This window comes from Prionailurus viverrinus, chromosome C1 (genome assembly GCF_022837055.1).
Source record: "Prionailurus viverrinus isolate Anna chromosome C1, UM_Priviv_1.0, whole genome shotgun sequence".
Taxonomy (NCBI): domain Eukaryota; kingdom Metazoa; phylum Chordata; class Mammalia; order Carnivora; family Felidae; genus Prionailurus; species Prionailurus viverrinus.
The window spans coordinates 3,998,178-4,020,083 of record NC_062568.1 but is presented as its reverse complement, the minus strand read 5'-3'; the positions used below and the strand labels follow the sequence as shown (position 1 = coordinate 4,020,083).

General features: G+C 47.0%; 1 protein-coding gene across 1 annotated transcript in view; it reads right to left on the bottom strand.

Moving 5' to 3' along the window:
* Window positions 1-2,487: 2,487 nt before the first annotated feature.
* The window catches only part of LOC125173882 (sp110 nuclear body protein-like), a 31,708-nt gene continuing 12,289 nt past the window's right edge, over window positions 2,488-21,906 (bottom strand). The window contains 10 exon segments of the mRNA XM_047873534.1: window positions 2,488-2,869; window positions 5,064-5,169; window positions 5,869-5,895; window positions 5,897-5,982; window positions 11,194-11,238; window positions 12,048-12,190; window positions 12,631-12,729; window positions 16,977-17,045; window positions 19,535-19,684; window positions 21,778-21,846. Coding sequence (XP_047729490.1) covers window positions 2,759-2,869; window positions 5,064-5,169; window positions 5,869-5,895; window positions 5,897-5,982; window positions 11,194-11,238; window positions 12,048-12,190; window positions 12,631-12,729; window positions 16,977-17,045; window positions 19,535-19,684; window positions 21,778-21,846 — 905 coding nt within the window. The 3' untranslated portion in view covers window positions 2,488-2,758.

Genomic DNA, 21,906 nt, shown 5'->3' with positions numbered 1-21,906 from the left:
GTGAAAAAAAAAAAAATCAAAAACACAGATCAGGACAACTTAGTAGTTGCAGAAAGCTTTTTACTTTTGTCTTCAGAGAAGAAAAGCATTGTGGTAGGAAAAGTTTACTTGGTCAACAGATAGAGCTTAGCATTATTCAAATGATAAAAAAAAAAATCATTAGTTCACAAAGATTGACCGCAGACTTGCAGTTGTTTTAAGTTAGTATGTTTAAGGCTTAGACAAATGACCTCAGAAGAAGAGTGCTTCCCAGAATTTATATTTTCTTTTTTTAAAATGATAAGTAAGGAGGACAGAGAATGGATAGCTAGCATACGGATAATAGATGTTCTTGAAAGAGAGCCCAGAACAAAAGGATCAGAAAGATTTAATGCGGCTGCTAAAAAAAAAGGAAGCAGGGATGTATATTGTAAGGGCTCGGTGTGCTAGGCAAGATCAATGATAAGAATATTACATTGAATCGTATCCTGTCAAAAATATATAGCGATGGAAAGGGGAAACTGGATATGTGTCCACATACCGACAAAGAAATGGAATTCTGGCTGAATGCAGGCTTCACCGTTGTAGGATAAAATGCCCACAGCGGGCCAAATCTAAATCGATTTCGAAGGTGAGAAGTTGTGATAAAATACATGTTGTACCCCAGTAGTGAATTTAGGAAAACAAAAGAAGACATTCAGAGCTGTGCAGATTCAGAAAACATGCCACCCGGAAACTCTTCTTTTAAAATTCCTTAAAAAAATTTTTTTTAAGTTTTATTTATTTTTGAGAGAGAGAGAGAGACAGAGTGTGAGTGGAGGGGGGTGGGCAGAGAGAAGGAGACACAGAATCCGAAGCAGGCTCTTGGCTCTGAGCTGTCAGCCCAGAGCTCGATGCTAAATTTCAAACTCATGAACCATGAGATCATGACCTGAGCTGAAGTCAAACGCGCAACCGACTGAGCCACCCAGGTGCTCCTTCTTTTAAAGTTAGTTAAACATATACTTCACTGATGGGAAGAAGGAGCTGAAAAAGAAGCAAGGCAAAGTCACGGCAAAAAAAGACTTTAATTCACACCATTGATATTGCTCTCACGAACATGGGTGATTGTATTACACACATTTTTAACGTTTGCTTTTCAATTCTGGTGTATATTTGACATAACAAATGATTTATGCAATGTAAAAATAACAAAGTAATGACATATATAATTGAATAAAATTAAAATAATTAATATAGAGTAAAAGTGAACATTTACTAATTATCATAAAGAGCTACGTCGTAAAACAGTGAATAGACTGGAATAAGGGGACTGAGAGGTACAAAAGGTGAAAAACACTTTGGCCTAAATGTGTGGCTCATTAAAGATATTTTATTTTATTTTTTATTGTATTTATTTTATTTTTTACCTATTTTTGAGAGAGAGAGAGAGATACAGAGACAGAGACAGAGACACGAGAGTGAGCAAGGGAGGGGCAGAGAGAGAGGGAGACACAGAACTCAAAGCAGGCTCCAGGCTCCGAGCTGTCAACACAGAGCCTGATGCGGGGCTTGAATTCATGAACCGTGAGATCATGACCTGAGCTGAAGTCAGATGCCCAACTGACTGAGCCACCCAAGTACCCCTATTTTTTATTTTTTTAAGTTTATTTATTTATTTATTTTTAGAAGTAGGGGGAGGGGGGAAGAGAGAGAGAATCCCAAGCAGGCCCTTCAGTGTCAGTGCAGAGTGCAACATGGGGCTTGATCCCACCACCCTAGGATCATGACCTGAGCAGAAATCAAGAGTCAGATGCTCAGCTCACTGAGCCACCCAGGTGCCCCTTGGCTCTGACATTTAAAAAATAAGTTAAAAATACATTCACAAAACTTGCAGGTAAATATTGGGAGAATTAAAAACTGTTACAGATGCCTTCCAGAGTAGAAGGTGAAGACAAAGAAAATGTTGACAAAAATCATGGGAAAGTATTCCAAAGAGAAGGAATAAAATGATATGGCAGAAATAAGGCTAACTACAAACAACTCATGCATGAATGACTTCATAGAAAACTATAAAAGTGGACCTGATTCAAAAGCAAGAGAATACCTGAATAGTTGAATGACCATGAAAAAGCAGAGATCATGGTCAATATTACTTCTCAAAAGAATGATGGGCTATATAATTTTATGAGCTGATTCTTTGAAAACATTATAAACTATTCCAGAGCATATAAAAAGGTAGAAGATGTTAGGGATTATCGTACCCAGCTGGGGTAGCCCTACATCTGATTATGACAGGACATGGAAGTGTGAGGACCAACCTCTTTCATAAGTATAGGAACAAAAATTCTGAAAAACACTCTCTGCAATGATATTGAAATACACACACACACACACACATATATATATATATACAAAAATCAATTGCATACAACTTTAGAATTCAGTTTAGTTTCTTTTTCATAGTGATGTGAGGGTAGAAATTCTGAAGCTATTGTTGTAGTATTGTTTTAGTTGAACAGATGAGTATATATACTGTGGGAGAAGAGAGATGTAAATATTGAGAAGGAAGAGGCCTTAGATGGGGATGAGAGGTGTATTTCACACACACACACACACACACACACACACACACTTTTAGGTGTAGAAAGAAAAGACAGGTGTGATGATGGTACAAGGCTCTGCGTTTGAGTCAAGAGGGCAGCCAATAACATTCTAGACTCACTGGCTGTCTAAAGATGGCCAGGGTCACATCATCTGGATCCTGAAGTTGGGGTGCCTTAGTTTTTCTAGAACAGGGTCAAAGAGTCTGGAAGCTGTTCTCATTGGCTTTGCAAAAAATAAACATCTCTTTGAGGTCCTTTTCAAATTCTGCCTCCAAGTCCAATCCTATCTCACCAAAGTCAGAAGCCTGAAAGACAAAAAAAAAAAAAAAAAAAAGCAAACTAACAGGTGTCTAGGAACAAAGAATCAGGACCATCAAATCTCTTGCATTTTTTGGAGCCCCGCCCTCCCTGTCCTGAATGCTGTGCTTCCCCATCAGCCAGGCAGTGTGTGTGTGTGTGTGTGTGTGTGTGTGTGTGTGTAGTTTGGGGGGGAAATGCTGCTGCCATAATATTGAAATGGATGAGCCTCTGCCCAGTTCCTAACTTGGAACTGACAAATGGTCAGGGCTGGAGAGCCGATTTTGATCACAGCAAAGCCTCAACTTGGTGTAAAATAGATGAAGATAAAGCATTTCTTGACAGCCCCACTCTCGGAAGGAAAGATGAGCGTTCCGTTCTCCGAGGCTAAGACTGGGCCAGGCATGGAGGGGCTCCCTGGGTAGACTCTTTCTCCCTCCAGCTCCCTGCACAGACATCAGTTTACAGTTTGTGGTTTGGGAACAGGCCATCTTGTGCCATGGGAAGAAGGGGAAGGAGGCTGGGTGGAGGTAGAAATCTTCCTTAGGTACTTCCCAAGAAATATCTGCACAAATGATAGGAAAAATCAGGATAAACTCAGCAAAGTAAAGTTAAGAACGCGTCGGCTTGCACAATAGCACAACTAGTTGTCTCTCCCTACTGACAAAGGATGAAGCCACCACCAGCTGAGACAAGTCTGGATGTTTGGGGCCACTGGGAAATTTAGGAGTAGAACAATCCTAGTATGAGCATTCTGGGAATTTAAGTTATTTCATCAAGTTTAGTTCATTCATTGATTTCTGTATTTCTGAGGCGTGCAGAACACTGTAACCGTTAACTACCTTTCCTCTCTGTTTGAACGAGGAGGCAGGATGAAATGGATTGTCCTCGGTGGGACTCTCTTGTCTGTCCTCGAGCGGAGGATGGAGCTTTTTTTCAGGTGCCGTTTACAAGGATTCTTCCCTGTCCTGCTTGCTATCCCCTCGGACATCGTCCTCACCACCGCTGGAATTTACAGGCTGTTTTCTTCTGTAATCCTACTCTTTTTGACCTCTCTCTGGGACAAGGTCCGTACAACTCTTGCAGAGTTCTGCTGTCCCGGAAATTAGGGAAAATTGGAAAGGAAGTGCAAAAGAAAGAGGAGGCGCCCTTTACCTTGTAAAACATTTTATGGTTGTGAAAGATCAGGCGCACGTCCTGCACAAAGCACGGCACCGTATACACTTTCTCAGTCAACCTTTCCTTAACCAGGTCCAACCACATGGCTTCCTTAAAGGGGTCTCCATAATCGCAAATACAGGGACAAAGCCACCAAAAGGGTGATATTAGCACAGCCATTGTTACTGGAATGGATCCAGTAATATAATGGATCCTGAAATGTAACAAGCCTTCATGTCCAGGGTGGTAATGGTATTAGCATCTGCCGTGTCTATGCCAGGCACCGTTCTAGGCACTGCCATGATATTAACTCATGATCCTACAACAGCCCAATGATGCAGGGGCTGTCATTACCCCCATTTCCAGGGGATGGAGAAGTTCAGCCGCCTACCCAGGATTTCAAGGCTAACCAGTGGTAGAGCTGGACTCGAAGTCCCCTGAGACGGCGCTCTAAACCCTGTGCTGTCTGTAAGAAAGACGTTTCCACCTAAGAGAGGATGAAACTGAGGTACATGGGAGGCGGAGCAAGTCGCCCGGTGTCCCAGAACCAGGACGCGGTGGGTGGAGTGGGACCCAGGGAGTCCCTCTCCACAGTCTGCAGCCAAACCCGCTCTCTGCAAGCAGGGGTGCCTGCAGGAGTCACACTCCAAAATTCCAGAAAGAGTTGTACATAAGAGAGATGCCCGGAGGACGAGAATCATAAAACATGACTTATATTATGCGGGGTTTCTGCAAAAAAGGAGCTTTGTGGGTGACAGTAGGCCTTCCAGAGGAGGAACCCACATTTCTGTAAAATGTGAAGAGACCTTTTACAGTGAAATGCAGCTCGGAGAAAGTGAAGCCGGGCCTGTGCCCAGGCGGACCCAGCCAGCCGTCCAACCACGTTTGCCAAAGGACCGAGGTGTGCGTCGAACTATGTTCAGGCACCGAATCTCCATCCTCAGAAGAGAGACGCCAAAAGCTCCCTCGGGGGCCCTTCCCCTCTCCCTCGTCCCGTCGGACTTCTCGCTGTCAGGGGGAAGGTGGAGTTCGCACCCAGCTCACCAACTGCTCCTCAGGCTGTAGCAGCCTCTCCAGGACCTCAGGTTTCCCGCAACACGGCTGCCTTCCCGAAGACTCCATCCTGCAGAAGGTGCAACTCCACGGGCTCCTGGGAGGACAGGCAGAAGTGAGCGGGGGGCAAGGCCCCTGGAAACAGCCGCTGTCCCTACTGCTGCCATTGTTCTCCTTTTAGACATGGCTGATGGATACAGCTGGGAGATGAAGGGGACTCCCCTCCCAGAGTCTCCAGGACCCCCACGTGGGGCCCGAGTCCATGACCGTCCTCCCATCGAGGGTGGCAACAGGGGGCTCCGTGCGTGGAGGACAGGGTCAGGGTGAGTGGTGGGTCCTCCTTTCCCTGTCTGAGCTGCTGGGAGTCCTGCGTGCAGTGCCCAAGGGTCGAATCTGGGCCTTAACCCTTGGGGACCAAGGCCTCTAACAGCCTGTTGAGCCCACGGTAACATGTACGGACGAGGCCACGTTTCCTACCTTTCTGAACAGTTGCAGATCACAAACTGACGGTTCCCATTCCCAAGCCCCTGGGACAGGAGGCAGGGTTGCAAAACCAGGAAAGGACACCTCCCACGGGCAGTGGCATTGTAGAGTCAAGGAGGCTCGGTCGCAGACTCAGAGAGCCAGATGCCAGACACTGAGATCAGACGGAACATAGGCTGCCGCCCCATCCAGCTGCTCTGGGCCACCCCCGAGCCACAATGCTTACACATCCGGCTTTTCTGCCCGGAGATGGGCGACCAGAGCAGAAGCGGGCAGAGTGAGCGTGCGGAAGGCGGGGCTGGGTCTCGCTAACCTCTCAGCCTCTGCAGGCGGGATGTGAGTCCTCACGAAAGGCTCTCGGACAAGGGACACAGCAGAGCCGTGGTCCCCCTCTACAGCACACCTCACATTCCTTGGAGGTTTCCCCCTGGAAGCGGAGATAATGCAGCAGGGATGGCATCAGTGAGACCCACAGTACACCGACACCGAGGGGCCTTGGAACACGCCGTCCTTGTGTGTTCCAGAGTGGATGTCTCCAGCTGACCACGGTGCTCCGAGAGAGCGCCGATGGAGCACCAGCCTGGCCTTTCCGATCGATCGATCGCAGAAAAGCAGACGGCAAGAATCCTCAAATTGCCTCTTGAACCGCACATTGTCAGAGCCGGAAGGGACTGGAAGGTCATTTAAGCCCTTTCTGCACAGAGAGTGGTCTGAGGACCAAGGGCATCACCGTTACCTGGGAGGCGGTGAGAAAGGCAGACCCGCTGAATTGGAATCTGTTTTAACAGGACCCCAGGCGCTTTGGAAGTACATGACATTTGAGGAAACACAGCTTTAGGCAACTTCCTCTTTTTACAAGCCTGGGAAGGCAAGATGCTTTTTTTTTTTCTGCAAAGTCAACACAACTTAGTATTTGGGCCGCCCGTGCCAGGGTTCAGAGCTGTTCCCGTCCGCCGTGTGCCGTCCCAGGTAAGCGTGCTGGGCAGACCCAGAACAGTTCCTGATGGAAACACAAAGACAGATCGCTGCTGTACAAATGGGTTGTTTTGTGGGCCTCAGAAATCACTGTCTTTCTCATGGCCTTAGAATGTGATCCAGTAAATTCTCCAGGTGATCTTTACTGCTGGATAAAGACCTACAGGCAGGAGACCCTGTTCTCCTGACCCCGCAAGATGGACAGTAGGGCTTTACACACAAGGGGAATGTTTTCTCTGCACTGAAGGTAGGCGTCAGGAAGAGGCACCTTTCTGTCTGTGCCTCTGGGAGGTGAAAAGGCAGGAAATAGACCATTAGGAGCTGGAGCAGAGGATGGAGGAGGCTGGGGATCAGTTACAGCTAAGGAGAGAAATCCTGCCACTACCCTCAACTGTCCCCAACACAAGCACAAGGACCTGGGTGAGGGCGGGAAGGATGGAAATGTCTTGCCCATTCTCAAAACTAGCCACTCAGTCAGAGTAAAAATTCCCTTTGATTTGGGGATGAAATTCATCACGGTCTCAGCTGGGGAGGCTTCCGGAGCAAATTCTACTTCGGAGGGCCCCAGGACTCCATAAAGAGGGCTCCCTGCCAACCTTGAAGTTCAGGTGAACTTTCTGGCCTTCCCATCCCGAACTCACCAGTCTGCCTTTCTTTGTCCCTGGAGTGCCCTCTGACTGGACACCCGACCTGCCTAGGCCCGGGATGCAGATGCCAGCTTCCCACAGCCCAGACCTCCCCCCTCCTCCCAGTTGAGACCTTGGTTGGATCCAGAGCCCCAGTCCCTCTGTGGTGTGAGTCCTGACAGCTTTTTTCTTTTCTCCTTTTTTTGTAATGCAAGTGCCTGACCGAAGCCTGGATTGTTCTAGCACCCCATCAAAGACAGCTATCTCCTTATTTCTGGAGTAAATGCATTGCCAGCCACACAACTAGATAAAGAGCCAGGCTGCCTGTCCCCACAGAGGCTCCTTTGTGTTAGAGATCTTGGTTGGTTTCAAGAACTGACCATTTGGATCGCTTGTTTTTTTTTTTTTTTTCTTTCTCTTCTCACACTTTAAATTCCAGCTGTTATGTTTTAAATGCACCAATAGTGAGCCTGCAAAGCCCTAGGCCCCCACCTTCGCCTGTGCTCTTTCTCTCTCTCTCTCTCTCCTTCTATCTCTCTCTCCCTCCATCAATCTCTTGGCCACCTCACTGTATGGCCCCAGGTGTGCTCTGTAATTTCCATGTCCCGTAAGTAATAAAAAGTAATAAAATTTTTTTTTCAGTTTCCTGATGGTTATTGCTGGAAGGCACCTTGCAATTATATTAAGAACCACAACGGCCCGTCTAACCACATTGGTTATGGATAGTCTGTGACCAGCACAAAACACCCCCTTCCCTAGGCTCTGGAGTAGGATAGTTTCCAACACACATGGTATGACAGCGAACGAGAGAAAGGACGTACAACTGCACGGTCACCTTCTGACTCTGGCTTTTCTGCTCCACTGCTGACAGCTTCAAGTCCCACCCCTCTCTCTTACCCCTTTCACCACCTCTTGGCAAGTCGGCAAGTCGATAAGGAGGCTCATGCGCTCCCCCTCCTGGCCTCAGAGAGAAGTTCAAACCAGACAAGCTCTGCCCAGCAAGGGAATTCTCACCTTGGCCCCACTCATAGCCATGGTAAAACCTGGAGCTATTCCCTCTCGCCACTCAGGCATTTTCAGACCAGCTTGGCAACCTGCCCGGCCCTCCGTAGGAAGCCTCAGTATGTGAGTGATAAATCATTTCATACTCGCTAGGTATGAAATGTGTGAGTGTTGCATCTTCACTTTCGATATCTGAACCCAGTTGATCCCACCTCGCTGCACGTAACCACGAGACATCGGCTCAACAGGCAGGGAGTCTTGGTGACCAGGGGTCTGTTGTCTCTTGCTCTGGTTGGCTAACTGGTTCTTCGAACTGGCTTACTCTTTGAGTTGTGTTGGGTCTGCTGGGCCATGGCCCTGAGGTTGCAGTCATCTACCATGAGGGACCGCTCATTCTTTTCAAGTTCAAGAACAGACCAAACTGGGCAAATAGTGGAAGAGTAGAAATAATCACTCCTGCATCTCGTATGATAAGTTTTGAGCCTTGACATTTATACTGGATTCCATTCACTGTCTTAACAGAGGGGAACGATCCGTGGGCTCCTTTTTGTAAGGCTGATTGTTAAGTGTCAAAAGCTTAATTTTATCTTACTTCGTTAGTCGTCGGGCAAGAGCATGCACGTTCACTACAGGATATTTCAGGGCAGTGGGTATTATGACCAGGAGGCAGCAATTTTGATGGTTAAAGTGAGGTGTGAGGTGTAACTGTTTTCCCTCTAGTTTACCTTTGGAAACTCCCTACGAGGGTAGAGGGTAACTTGCTTAAATTCAGTGGGATATAATTACTCAAAAGGAGCTCCACCCATTAAGTTCCCTACACACAATATTATTGAAATGACTGGCACCATCCACCTGGCAAGTGTTTTGCTGTCCCATATTTGGCCAGTAAGTTCTGTTCGGTGCCTATTCCAACAGCATCTCAGCTGCCTTGCAGCTGTGGGGATACAGCCCTCCTTGCTCCCTGCAGTGTCTCGACAGCTTTATCATCACACACACCCTCTGTAGGCAAGATCTTAACTGCGTCCGACTTGCCCCAGGAGCGCAAGTCTGACACTACCCCGATGACATCCTTCTCATTTGACACACTCATTCAGAACATACAATGACCCACAAAGGAGCTCCCAGAGAGGGATAGGCCATTGTGCACACATAGCACAGGGCCCCATCAGCTCAGCAAATTTCTGGGCATCATTTGATCGTTTGAAGGCTGTTCTGTCCCTGACACAGTCAAGAAACGATTATTGACCCTCTCAATGCCCGCAACTCTTGCCCAACATCTTTTAGGCCTTTGGATTCAAGGTAACACATTCCTCATTTACAGATTTTACGTATGCCCATTTAGGCTTACTTGCAAATTGACCCACTTTGAATGAGAATCCCTTAAGTCAAAGGCTCTAGAATCTGTCCAAGATAAAGCAAAAAGCTGTTCTCAGGTCCCACCGTATGCCATTGGAGTAACAACTTCTGTCTGCATCCTGAGCCCTTCTAGAGACGGAGGTTCTCACAAGCACTCAGCCCCTGCCCATTTTGCCTTGGGTCATGGAAGCAGCGTCCTGCAGGGAAACCCCAAAACACACGTTTGGAGCGTCGGCATCAGGTCTCTTGATGGTACACATACACAAAGATAGACACCAACAGAGAACGGGTATATGGCAGAGTAACAGTGATGTATGAGACAACGTTGCTGAAGAAAGGGCCCGCATTAGCCCATTTGTAGTCAGAACTAAACTGAGTCTCGTTACCCCAACGTGGCTTCTCCTAGGTGGGACTGAAAGGTCGGGCCAAGTGTGCTTCTGGCTATAATGTACTGACATGTAGTGAGCAGCAACTAGAATATTGGGGCCATTAATTAAAGCTCTGGATTAAAAATATCTTTATTGTGGTTTTTTTTTTTTTGCTGTTTACAAAAGTAATAAATGGTCATTAGGAAAATTCTACCTGTACATAAATGTGTAATATGGAAGGCAAATATTCCCTATAATCCTATCCCCAAATAACCAATTCACTCAGATATTTGCAATCATAGACCTCCATAGTCACATAAACAAAACTGGGCTCCTTCCATATGTATTACTACCAGTTTAAGCGTCCAGAAGCTTTCTGGACTTTAGAACCCTTGGGTGGTGTTCCATTGACTGAAGGGCATTCCCTGCACCCTCCACCCAGTAGAGGCCGCCTCCAGATCCAGCTTATCTGGACCCCTGGGTGATGCATTTCCAGACCATCCTGTCCATGGGCAGGATTCTTCCCTAATTTTTGGCTATTACAAGGAGCCTCCCTGTACATATCAAGATATTGCAAATCAGCATGGAAAAGATGTTTCATACAATAAACAGCATTGGGAGGACACCTTGTCTTTTCAATGAATCCAGCTAAGGGTCAGGCCAGCCCTTCAGGGCATGGTGGGAGAGGCACCATTGCCTCTGCTGAAGGTTCATATCTTATGGGAAGTTCATGGGTGAGATTTGTGTCTTGAGGACATATTTAAGCAAGCAAAGAAGGAAGAGAAGGAGCAGCTGGTACAGACAATGGATGCCTGCCCTTTTCACCTGGAGGGATGCTATGCAGAGGCAAAGCTCAATTCAAATGCGATTCCATTTTGGGGCCACTGATAAGGAGCCGTTGAACTGAGGAATTCTTTGTGTTCAATCAAGGATGGTCTCCTTGCTCTTTTCACAGACTGTTTTTGTCTATCTCCATACCACATTTACTTCTCAAACTAGAACATTCTATTTTTGACACCTTTGGTTTGTCATCATCCAAACACCCGGTTCTTTTTCTAAAACACATGTACATCATCAGTTTTTGTTCTAATCTTTATTTTAAAGAGTTTTTGTGTCCCCCTCCCAAATTATGAAAACAAAAGGGGTACATACATGTACCAGCGTGCCAATGCCATTGTCGTGAAGATGCAATGACTAAAAGTAAAGGTGACCCAGGGCCGGGGACCTTGAGGACTCGAAGGTGAGCCTTTGGATGCAGAGAGTGTGCAACATGGCGACTGAAAATGTGGTAGAAATTCACCTGCTATTTACCTTTCTCTTGACATTTATTCTTGGGGGACAGAACAAAAGTCCTTTCTGAAAGAGAGAAGGGGTCAATGAACGAGGTTATCCGGGAAGCTCTTCTTTCGTCCATATCAAAGTTCCCACTTCCTAGTGAATATTTATACCTGGACGTCCTACCAGGTCTCAAACCCAAGGTGTCTGAAAGCAACACCATTAGCTCCAACCTCCAATCGGCTCTTCTTCTGAACGTCACTTGATAAACTCATTTTTTTCCTGTTACTCAAACCCAAGACCCATTAGTCCTTCCTTCCCAGTTCCTTTCCCACCCACATTCTCCTCTCCATTTCTTCCTTGGTAGGTAAAATCCTTGTGATTTCATCCCAGTGATATTCTTTTTGGGTGTTTTTTGAGGCCTGGTGTTGGGGTCTGGGATCACAGAGATTAGTAGCCTTGTTTGTGGCTCAGAGGATTGAGTGTGAGCCAGGGAAGTGTAGAGGAGACACTGCCCATGGACAGGATGGTCTAGAAACGCGTCACCCGGGGGTCCAGATAAGCTGGGTCTGGAGGAGGCCTTTACTGGGCGGAGGGCGCAGGGAAGCTCTCAGAGATCTGGGTCTCAATCTGGCTTCCCCTGGTTTACCCCACCCAGTACCCCCGGGCTAAGCTTCTTAAGTCTCTCCTGACCTCACAGCCCTCTGCTCACATTTAAAGTTCTCCACGGTCAGCACCAACCTTTCTAATTTTATCACCCATAACTTTTCTCTATAAAAAATTGAGCTCTTTGTCAATCCTAATGGAAATTCCTTCACATTTCTGTAATTGAAATTGCGCTCATCCTGCAAGAATTAAACCCATCACCCATCCGTCCCCTGTCATAATACCTTCAGCAGCTCTTCTAAGGTCTTTCCTCTGCAATGCACACTCTGTTTCCATTTCCTTGAAGTTGCCCGTTTTCCTTCGATTTCAAATTCTTTCGGGGTGAACCAAATTCCCTCCTCGTTCTGAATGCACTTCTCTGAGGATCCTGGAGGATAAAGACGGCCCATTCCTGGACCCAATCTCATGCTCTGTGAATTCACCCTAGACCTCCAAACTCCTAACTGCGGTTGTTCCGCCTGCCTGGGTCCAGAGAGACTCTCTGCAGGGAGGGAGGATAGCAGGGGAGCCTGGATTCCTCCTCTCTCAGGCTGAAGGAAGCCCTAAACCCTGTGGGAGCGGGAGAGGGTTTGCATTTTGTGCGACATCTGCATGCGGCAAGTATGGCCACTGGGTCCACGGTGGTGGAGTGGCCTGGCAGCCGGGTTCACCACGACGCGGAAAAGCGAAAATTCCTTGTTAACAAGGCACTTCCTTCGCTGCAGCCTAGCTTGCAGGGTTTATCTCCTGGACAAGGAGACGCATGGGTATTTTCCTCTCTTCTAGTGGCTCCGGGCGTTCCAAAGAGCAGAAGATCGGGAAACCCACCTCGTTTCAGTCTCTCCTTATATAAAATCCCTTTAGCTTCACCACACGTCACGGGAAGTTTAGGAGAGTGAAAATCCACGGGGTCGTCTTCGGGTTTTTCTGGAAGCAGAAGGGAAAGTAGAAGAGTATAGTTTCGCTCAGTCTTCGTTTTCTCTCGTTCCGGCCTTCCCCTTGCCCCGAACTCTAACGACAGTAATAGTAACCATAATCACGTAAATGGCACTGGGGAACAGCCTCTGGCTAACTGGCAGCACTTCCTCCATTTTGAGTGGCAGATTAGCCACGTGTACAGAGTAGTTTCTGATCAACAAAGCCATCGCCCCCAACACTGCATCAAACAAAATGTTCAGTAAAGCAGATAGGGCTCCTGTGCTGGGTTTTAATTCGTAAGCTAATTGGCTATCACCCACCGCTCCTCTATTCCATAAGCAACCTGTTTATCCCTCTACCCGGATAGAAGTTGCCGGCCCAGAATATTTCCTGGTGCTCGGGTAGCTGAAGAAAGGTCTTTGTTTGTAATCTTATCACCTGATTGACACCAAGGCGGGGTAAGTGAGGTGCTCAGCACCGAGAGATTAGTGTCAGTCTTCATTTTCTGCCGTCCTTTTTCATGTTATTGCTTTTCTGTTCCTTCCTCCATGAGTCAAAAGAGAACCCCCCCCCCCCCCCCCCCGCCAAGAACTCTAGCCTAATCTGCAAATTGCACATGGAGAGATTTGGCAACGGTGAAACGTTGAGCAGGGATGTGGGGGTATTGATTCAGGAGAGAAGCAGTTGGAAAAGAGTTTAAAATAAATACCAGCCACTCCTGCCGCTTTTTACCACAGCCGCACTGTGGGCGAATTCATTCCAGATAGACTGCGGGAGCCGTCTCTGGGGGCGAGGAGAAGGCGCTGCCCATGGCTTGTGTTGAGTTACACAGGATGTTACGTGCAGAATGAGGCTAGGAGAACAGCCAGTCCAACTTTCTCCCTTGCTTCAAACACTTATTGCAAGAGCCAAAGGAAATGTATGAAAAGGCAAGAGCCTCCCCGGAAAAAGAAACAAGCGGCATCGATGCTAACGGTGAAGAAACCGTCAGTTACTTTGGAAGGATATGAACTAGAGGCAGACGAGAAAGCAGAGATCCCTGAGAAGTGACCGGATGGCTCCCTTGGACGGAATGCTGAAGGATGTCCAGTCTTGGAGGGGCAGGGGCTGGATAGGAGTGAAGGGGGTGGGAAGAACTTAGTTTCAAAAGCCAGCCAGTATTCTTGCGTGGACTGGCTGGCTCCACCACTGTCTCCGGACTCTGCCCACTTAAATAAATAGGGCCCAGGGGATGACAGCTCAGCCTCAGGAGCCAGACTGGCGGGGCTTACGATCTGGGCTGTGCAATTTCCTAGCAAGGGTATGTAAGTGCATATTATTGTCAAGGTTGAACCGAAGACCAGCCATGGCGCATTCCTAACTTGGGAGACAAGGCAGAGGCACAGGTAACTTTGGACCACTGCCGCAAACCCCGAGGGGGATTAGCAGGGCATCGGGGACCTTGCATAGTTGTCTGTCTCACGGAACTCATTCCCTATGATAAGTATAGGTCCCAAAACAGATGTCCCAGACAGGCTCGCAAGCAGATGCAGGAGCACTGGGCGGCACTGGGAGTTCTGGGCAGCCAGCCAGGGTGCAGGGTTGCGGGCACAGGCAGAACTCCCTCCTTTACCTGGTTCAGGCAGCTTCCCAAGTCAGCCAGGACCTTCTGTCCTGGGTAGCTCCAAAGCCACTACCCTGCACCTATGGAGGGACAGCTTTCTGATCTGTTCCGGTAGTCCTGCATTTAGCTTCGTCTCACCTGCTCCGTCTTGGAAACAGGCTTTTTAAGGATGGAACCCTGAGGGGAAGGCCTCCTTGGCGCTCTCCCACATCTGTTAGATCACCATTCGTAAGCGTGAGCAAACAATGAGGAGTCTGCTATGAAGGTAAGCAATTAATAAAGAGAGTTCCTGGAAATGGAAAGCAGGGTGCAGGAAACGAGAAGAAAGCCTAACAGAGGCAAGAAAAGCAGAATGGGAACAAACTTCATAAGAGATGAACTTCAGGAATCCTTTCAGAACACAGGGTGAAGGCACGTGGTGAAAATCATGCATGGACAGACATGGCCTGGGGAGAGGTCTGGAGCTCCCTGATCTGAACGCGAAGGGTTCGTGGGGAGATGGGGTGGCTGATCATCAAGGCAATAGTAAAGGCCACACACACACACCGTGTAGTTTATTTTCACAACAACTTATCAAAGGGAAGGCAATGATGGTGATCCCCACTTTATAGATGGGGGACTCAGGCTCAAAGGTGGAGACGGAATTCCCGGACATCCCCACACGGTACAAGGTGGGACTGGCAGTGGAATCCAGACCTGCTGGACCCCCCCCCCCCCACCCAGTTCCTTTCATACTGTCAGAAATGCCTCAACAGCGCTCCCTACTGTATGTCGATAACAACACAGAGACAGCCGGCGTTAAATCAGAAGGCACGGCCAGGGCAGAAGTGCTAAAGAGACAGAAGAAGCTGACGCTGACAGACAGCTCTCAGCATCTGCTTAGATTCGTGCTTCCTACTCGTGTTTCCTAAAGACACCGGGGAGTATTTTCTTTTTTTCAGTGCAAAGAACAAAAAACTTGCACTTAGGACACCTAGGTTGATCTTAGTTCATGCAAGTCTTTTATGCTCTAATTGAATCCGTAAAGTGAGCTGAACGATACTTATATGATGGCTAAATGGCAAAACGCAGAACAAAGTGCTTTGCCAATTGTAAAGTGGGTACACTTCTGTTGTTATCAGGGCCTCTGCGTATGGTTGGGTGGGTTGTGCACTGAGCAAGGGTCCCACCTCTAAGGAGGGCTCTGATTCATACTCAGAGCTGGATACTTTCTTTATGTTTTATTTTTTTTTAACGTTTATTCATTTTTGAGACAGAGAGAGACAGAGCATGAATGGGGCAGGGTCAGAGAGAGGGAGACACAGAATCCGAAACAGGCTCCAGGCTCTGAGCTGTCAGCACAGAGCCCGACGCGGGGCTCGAACTCACGGACTGCGAGATCATGACCTGAGCCGAAGTCGGCCGCCCAACCGACTGAGCCACCCAGGCGCCCCAGAGCTGGAAACTTTCTACGAGGACCTTCTGTCAGAGGGCAGCAAAGGACCTGGTTTTAGGAGTCAGCTCCGACAGATGTGGGTAAAGCGTATTGAGGAAAGGGCACTTTTTCTAATGCGCACAAGTGCATTCTCTGAGTACATGGAATCTCTCGTATTGGTAGTCACACTTCATGAAGAAGAACAGATAAGGTATTGATTGCACAGTTATTTAAGTATACACTGTGTGAGGCACGGGAACACTGGGCACAGAGCAAAGAGCAAGACCGACCACTTACTGACCTCATCAGACTTTCACATGGTGAACAGGATGTACACAGACAGTTAATTTTAGTCGTGACAAGTGCCGTGAAGAAAAAAAAAAAAACGCTGGGTTCCACGAAGGCGGGTCAGGAAAACCTGCCCTTGCCTGCTGGGACAGAGAACGCTTAGTTCAAGGTGAGGCCTGGGGATGTGTAGCAAAGGGAAGAAGGAGCACAAGGGCGGTCAGCTTCGGGGAACGGGTGGGTGAGGGGGGCACACCGAGGAAGCCCTGGGCAGGAAAGGAGGGCGAAGCATCCAGTGTCAAAGAGCCTATGCTTTGAGAAATCAGGCTGGTGGTGACCCTCGGGGTGTAGGTGGGGATTGGATTATGGGTGTGGGCTATGTTCTGTTTCTTAACCTAGGCGCTAAGTACATGTGGGCTTTGCCTTTGTGTTAATTCCTCAGGCTGTACATTTACGGTACGTGCATCTTTCTTAAGCATCACACCAGTGCTACTCAATGTGCCGGCGCGTGACAAGACGGGAGCTTGATCCAATAGAAATAAGGCATCTCCGCTGAGGAGGTCCTGCTGTGAAAACGGGGTGCTCAGTGTCACGGTTGGTTTATAAGCTCTTTATTTTTGCAGACTTGCAACCAACAGACTTGTGGATGGCACCAGTCTGCGGACCCTACCTCAAGTAGCCCCTGTTCTACTTCAATGATAAATTCACGGGGGGGAGGAGGAATGCCAATGTCGCCGGAGCCTAAAGAGGGAAGGGAGAGTGAGAGGGGACAGTGCTGAAGAAATGTTATCAAGGCAGAAGAGAAATGAATGCTCACAGAAAAGGAGGAGGGGGAAGAGGAGGAGGAGGACGAAGATGGGAGGGAAAGAGGAGGAAGAGAGGACACAAACAATCGGCAGGTGGCCAGGGCGCCAGTGATGTCTGACGGCCAGTCCCTGTCTCTGGCTTACTTACCCTTTGGGGGAATATTTTTCTGACACCTTCTGGTTGAACTTGAACTGACATCGTTGTTCCTTTTCTTTTCTAAAAAAAAAAATTAATGTCATTTACAATTGGAAACATAGATTTATATGCTTTATATATCAACTATTTTCAAGTAATTTCTTCTGTCTTTCTATCATTTTGGAGAGACAAGATAGATGTGTCTTTGAAAAAAAAATTTTTTTTACATTTATTTATTTTTGAGAGACAGAGAGAGACAGAGCACAAGCAGGGGAGGGGCAGAGAGAGAAGGAGACACAGAATCCGAAGCAGGCTCCAGGCTCCGAGCCGTCAGCACAGAGCCCGACGGGGGGCTCGAACTCACAATCCGCGAGATCATGAATTGAGCCGAAGTCGGATGCTTAACCGACTGAGCCAGCCAGGCTCCCCAAGACGTGGGTCTTATGAAAGGAACATTATAGCATTGATCATGGAGGAATAGCAAGTTCATGTTAATAGATAGATAGGAAGGCTAAAAACATTACAGAAACCATGTTTTCATAAGGTAATATATATTAACATATAATAATCAATATAATAATGTGTACATATGTATTTAATACAAACACTAGAAGTAGATAAAGGATATAAACTTATAAATATCACATAGAAAGGACTTTTTAAGGAAGAAATATAGGGCATAAAACAATGGTTCTCAATGCTGGTTGATTTGGTCCCCCAGGGGATATTTGACAATGTTGGGAAATCTTTTTGTTTCTCATGACTGGGAGGAAGACGCTACTGGCATCTAATGGCTGGGATGTTGCCCAGTATCTCGTGAGGCACAGGACAGCACTCATGACAAAGAATTATTCAGTCCCAAATGCTAGTAAGTGTCAAGGTCGAGAAACTCTGGCATAAACCATCTTGGAAAAGACAAACTGATCTGTCTACACAAATTTACAAAAAAATTCTCCACAACCAAAAATTTCTCAAGTGAGTTACAAAATAAAAACAAAAGCAGAAACATTTCAATGAGATAACAAACAGTAGATTTCCATAATCGATCAAACGAAAAGACGAATAGTCCTATACGAAAATGGGCAAATACGAACAAGTGAACCTCAAAGGAAAAACTTCTAATAAAAAATTATTTGACAAACAGCTATCTTAGTAGAAAGAGGCTAGGTGGTGTTATGATAAATTATGACTCTCCCAAATTTCAGTGGTTAATTATAGGTATCAGCAAATAATAGCATGAAGACCAAATAAGTCCAATGCTTGTGTTTGTAAATAAAGATTTATTGGAACACAGACAGGTGCATTTGTTTACATATTTGTCTCTGGCTGCTTTCATACTGCAATGGCAGTGTTGAGTAGTTGCCATAGAGATTGTAGGGCCAGCAAAGCTCTTATCTGGCCCCTTTTAGAAAAAGTTTGCCAAGTGTTGGTTGAAAACAACCCAGTTTTACTTCTCCCTTGTGCTACTCACTCATCACAAGTTAGATGAGGTTCCACGTTATTGACACACACGGATCCTGGGGACAAAGCAACTTGTGTCTAGAACACTGTTGGTCCCGTGGCAGAAATAAAGATGATACACAGGCTCTTAGAGCTTTGGCTTTGAAGCGACCCTCACACTTCTGTCCACATTTCTTTGGCCAAGTCAAGTGACATGGCCATTCTGGAGTCCACAGGGCAAGAGTGTATAACCTTCCGAGATACCAGTGAGTAGTAATACAATCTACCACAGCATATTTAACCACAGGCATGGTGCAAAGAAATCCAAAGGAAAACATGGGTGGAATATCATTCTTTGCTTTTAATCTGTCAACACAGAAGACTCTTAATTGTTTCTAGTTTTGGTGAAGGTGTAGGGAAAATGGCATCTGTATGATGTTAATGGGAGTCTAAACTGGCAATAATTTGATCATCAGTATGTGCTTTATTTTATTTTAAATTTATTTATTTATTTTGGGAGAGAGAGAGGGGGGGAGAGAGAGAGAGAGGAAGGGGCAGAGAGAGAGGAAGAGAGAGAATCCCAAGCAGATCCCACACTGACAGCACAGAGCCTGACATGGGGCTCAAACCCACCAACTGTGAGATCATGACCTAACCTGAAACCAAGAGTCCAACACTTAACCGAACTGAACCATCCAGGTGCCCTGGTATGTACTAATCTTAAACATGTAGACTCTTTGACTAAGCCACTTCACTTCCATAAAGAAGCCATTAAGAAACACTCCTGGGAGTGTGTGCACTTTGAGGAGTGGTGCCACTTTTTGTATGGGGGCAGCTTGAATCAAGACGGGAGCCCCCAGACTCAGCGGAGTTGTGGTGGCTCTCCTAATGGAAATGTAAACAGTAGACACTGGGAAGTGGTCACGTGAGTCCATGTAGAGGTGACCTGTGGGCTGGGAGCACGCTGGCTTCTACCCACAACCACTCCCAGCCCAGAAGTTCCTTGCCGTCTTGTCTGCATCGCTCCCTTCTTCTACCGTTTCCTTCACACATCCACCCAACCCCATGTCCGTCCCGAGAAGGACCCTCCCACATGGAGCATTTATAGCAGATTCGGTAGCCAGCCTTACCCTGTGGTCCAGAGGTTTGTGTACATCCAGTCCTTGCCTTTTGGGCCCTTGTTATGACCTCTGAGTTGCTGGTTGAATCGTCCTTCCTTTCAGTCGCCTGATCCATCAGTTGGAGCTTTTTTTGGATTGTGTGTTCAGGTGAGGCTCTCCCTGGGCCAAATAGTGATTTGTGAATAGTTTTCACTGGGGTGCCCTCCAGTGAAGGCACTGGGGTGCCCTTTCACTGGGAAGCTCCTCCTCCCCCTCCCATGCCCCCAGCCCCTTTGAGATCTCTGTACCCCTGTACCTCATTTTTCTCCTGCTAGTTCTCTGCAATTGTATCTTTCTTGTGCACACCTTTCTTTCTCCCTTAGACTCACCATCTGCCCTCAGCCCTGTGCAACCTGTTGAAATTAACCAGACTCCCAGAGCAGAGGGCTTTCTTTCCTGGGCCATGTCTGACACCTTCTTCCTGGAGGTGCCCACATCCGAGTAAAGATGGCCAGGTAGCCTGTTCTGGCACACAAGGAGTGCTATAACGTACTTCTCCAGATTCCCGAGGACCTGTTTGTGGATCAGGAGGGATCCAAGTTTCCCCAGTTGCCTCCAAGGGGAAAAGTGCAAGGTATCAAAGAATCGAGGGGCTGCGTGGTCGAGTGTGAGGCTAGGACAGAGAGGATTTACAATGACGATGACAGAAGGAAGGGTGTAAGGGTTAGGGTTCTCTTTCCCACGGATCTGGATACTTTTATTTTGCCGAGGACTCACATTTATATCTTTGGATCTGATTTTTTTATTGAGTGCCAGATTTGCATATTGTGGGGGAAATTTTTTTTCTATTTTTCTATTGAATATAACTTATTGTTAATTTGGTTTCCATACAACACCCAGTGTTCATCCCGATAAGTGCCCTCCTCAATGCCCATCACCCACTTTCCCCTCTCCCTATTGTGGGGGAAATGAAGCTCCCTTGATTTCTCAGTACTTCTGTGAAAAGCCCTAGACTCCTGAGGCATGAAAATGTATACAGAATTAAGACAGGGAATGCTTGCTTTCACATCCCTAGGAACATTTTGCTTTTCATACACCATGAGAATGAGATCTGTAGCTGGTAAACTGCTGTTTGATCCAAAAGGATAATAAGTCTTCCCCTCTCCTGAGATTGCCAAATGCCTACAGCAGGGCTAGCTTCCTAGGCTAAGTCCCAAAGTACCAGGATTACTGGAGCCCTCTCTCCATTGGTATTTACACATCAAAAGGGATGAAGCCCAGAATGTGGATCATCTGTAATAAAGGCTGAAGACACTTGGGGTGTCTCTGCCTCTTAGAAAGAGGCATTTCAATTCCAAAAGATGAGGGTGAGGACAGAGGATCAGTTTAATCTTATCTCAAAGCAGCAAAGTTTTTTTCTTGTTTGTTTGTATTTTGTTTTTCCCTCCTTTCAGGAGAGGAGGAAGATGGCTTCCTTGTCCTGTCTATAAACAGAAAACCCATCATTCTCTATCCTTTGTCTATGGGATATCATCTGCCTCTCAGAAGGATTCCAGCAGCTCTCTTCTCACTGCCTGTGGGTCTGCATTTGGGGGTAGATAATGCAGTGTGACTCTGGATGTTGAGCTGGTTGTGATGTCAGTGAGGAATTCCTTCCCCTGATCCAGGTGCCTGGGGTTCCTGCATGGTCATATACACAAAGAACGGCCCTATGCAAGTGGGGTACCATCTCAGACCCTTCACAGTTTTGGACAAAGCATGGAGCTAGAGCATAGACAGCTAGCACAAATCTTGAGGTGAACAGGTCAAAAATGGAAAATTCTAAGATTTCCTCCCAAATTATTTGCATCTCCCCTTAGCAATGTACACCACCATTCGCCCAGCCATTCAAGCCAGAAGCTGAAGAGGAAGCCTTGGTTTCTCTCTCCTCCCCAGCTCCTAATTTTTCAAGTTCTATCAACTCTCTTTCCAAGCTGTTCTTGAACTGGCCCTTATCTCCACTGCCAGATCTGAATGCAGAGTTCTGTCAGCCTGCATGGCGTCCTCCCCTTTCCAAGGGTTGTCCCGCCTCCATTCTCTTCTGTTTCCAATTCATCCTTTACGCTGAACCAAAACTGTTCTTGTCAAATGTAAAGTGGGATCATGTCACTTCACTGATCGGATCTCTTCGATGGTTCCCCATCTCGTTTAGAATGAAATTCAACTTCTCACACCTTAACCTACAAGCACGAGCTGTCTGCTGCCTCCCACCTCTTCTTGTTCTCTCGTCTTACCTTTTGAGAGGCTTTTTTTCTGGCGTCTCTTCTTTGGAGTTGACCAGATACTTCTTTTTCTTTTCTTGCCTAAAGAGAAAGGGTACAGATGATCTTCTCCTGGCTGCAAACATAGATCTGCCAACCTCA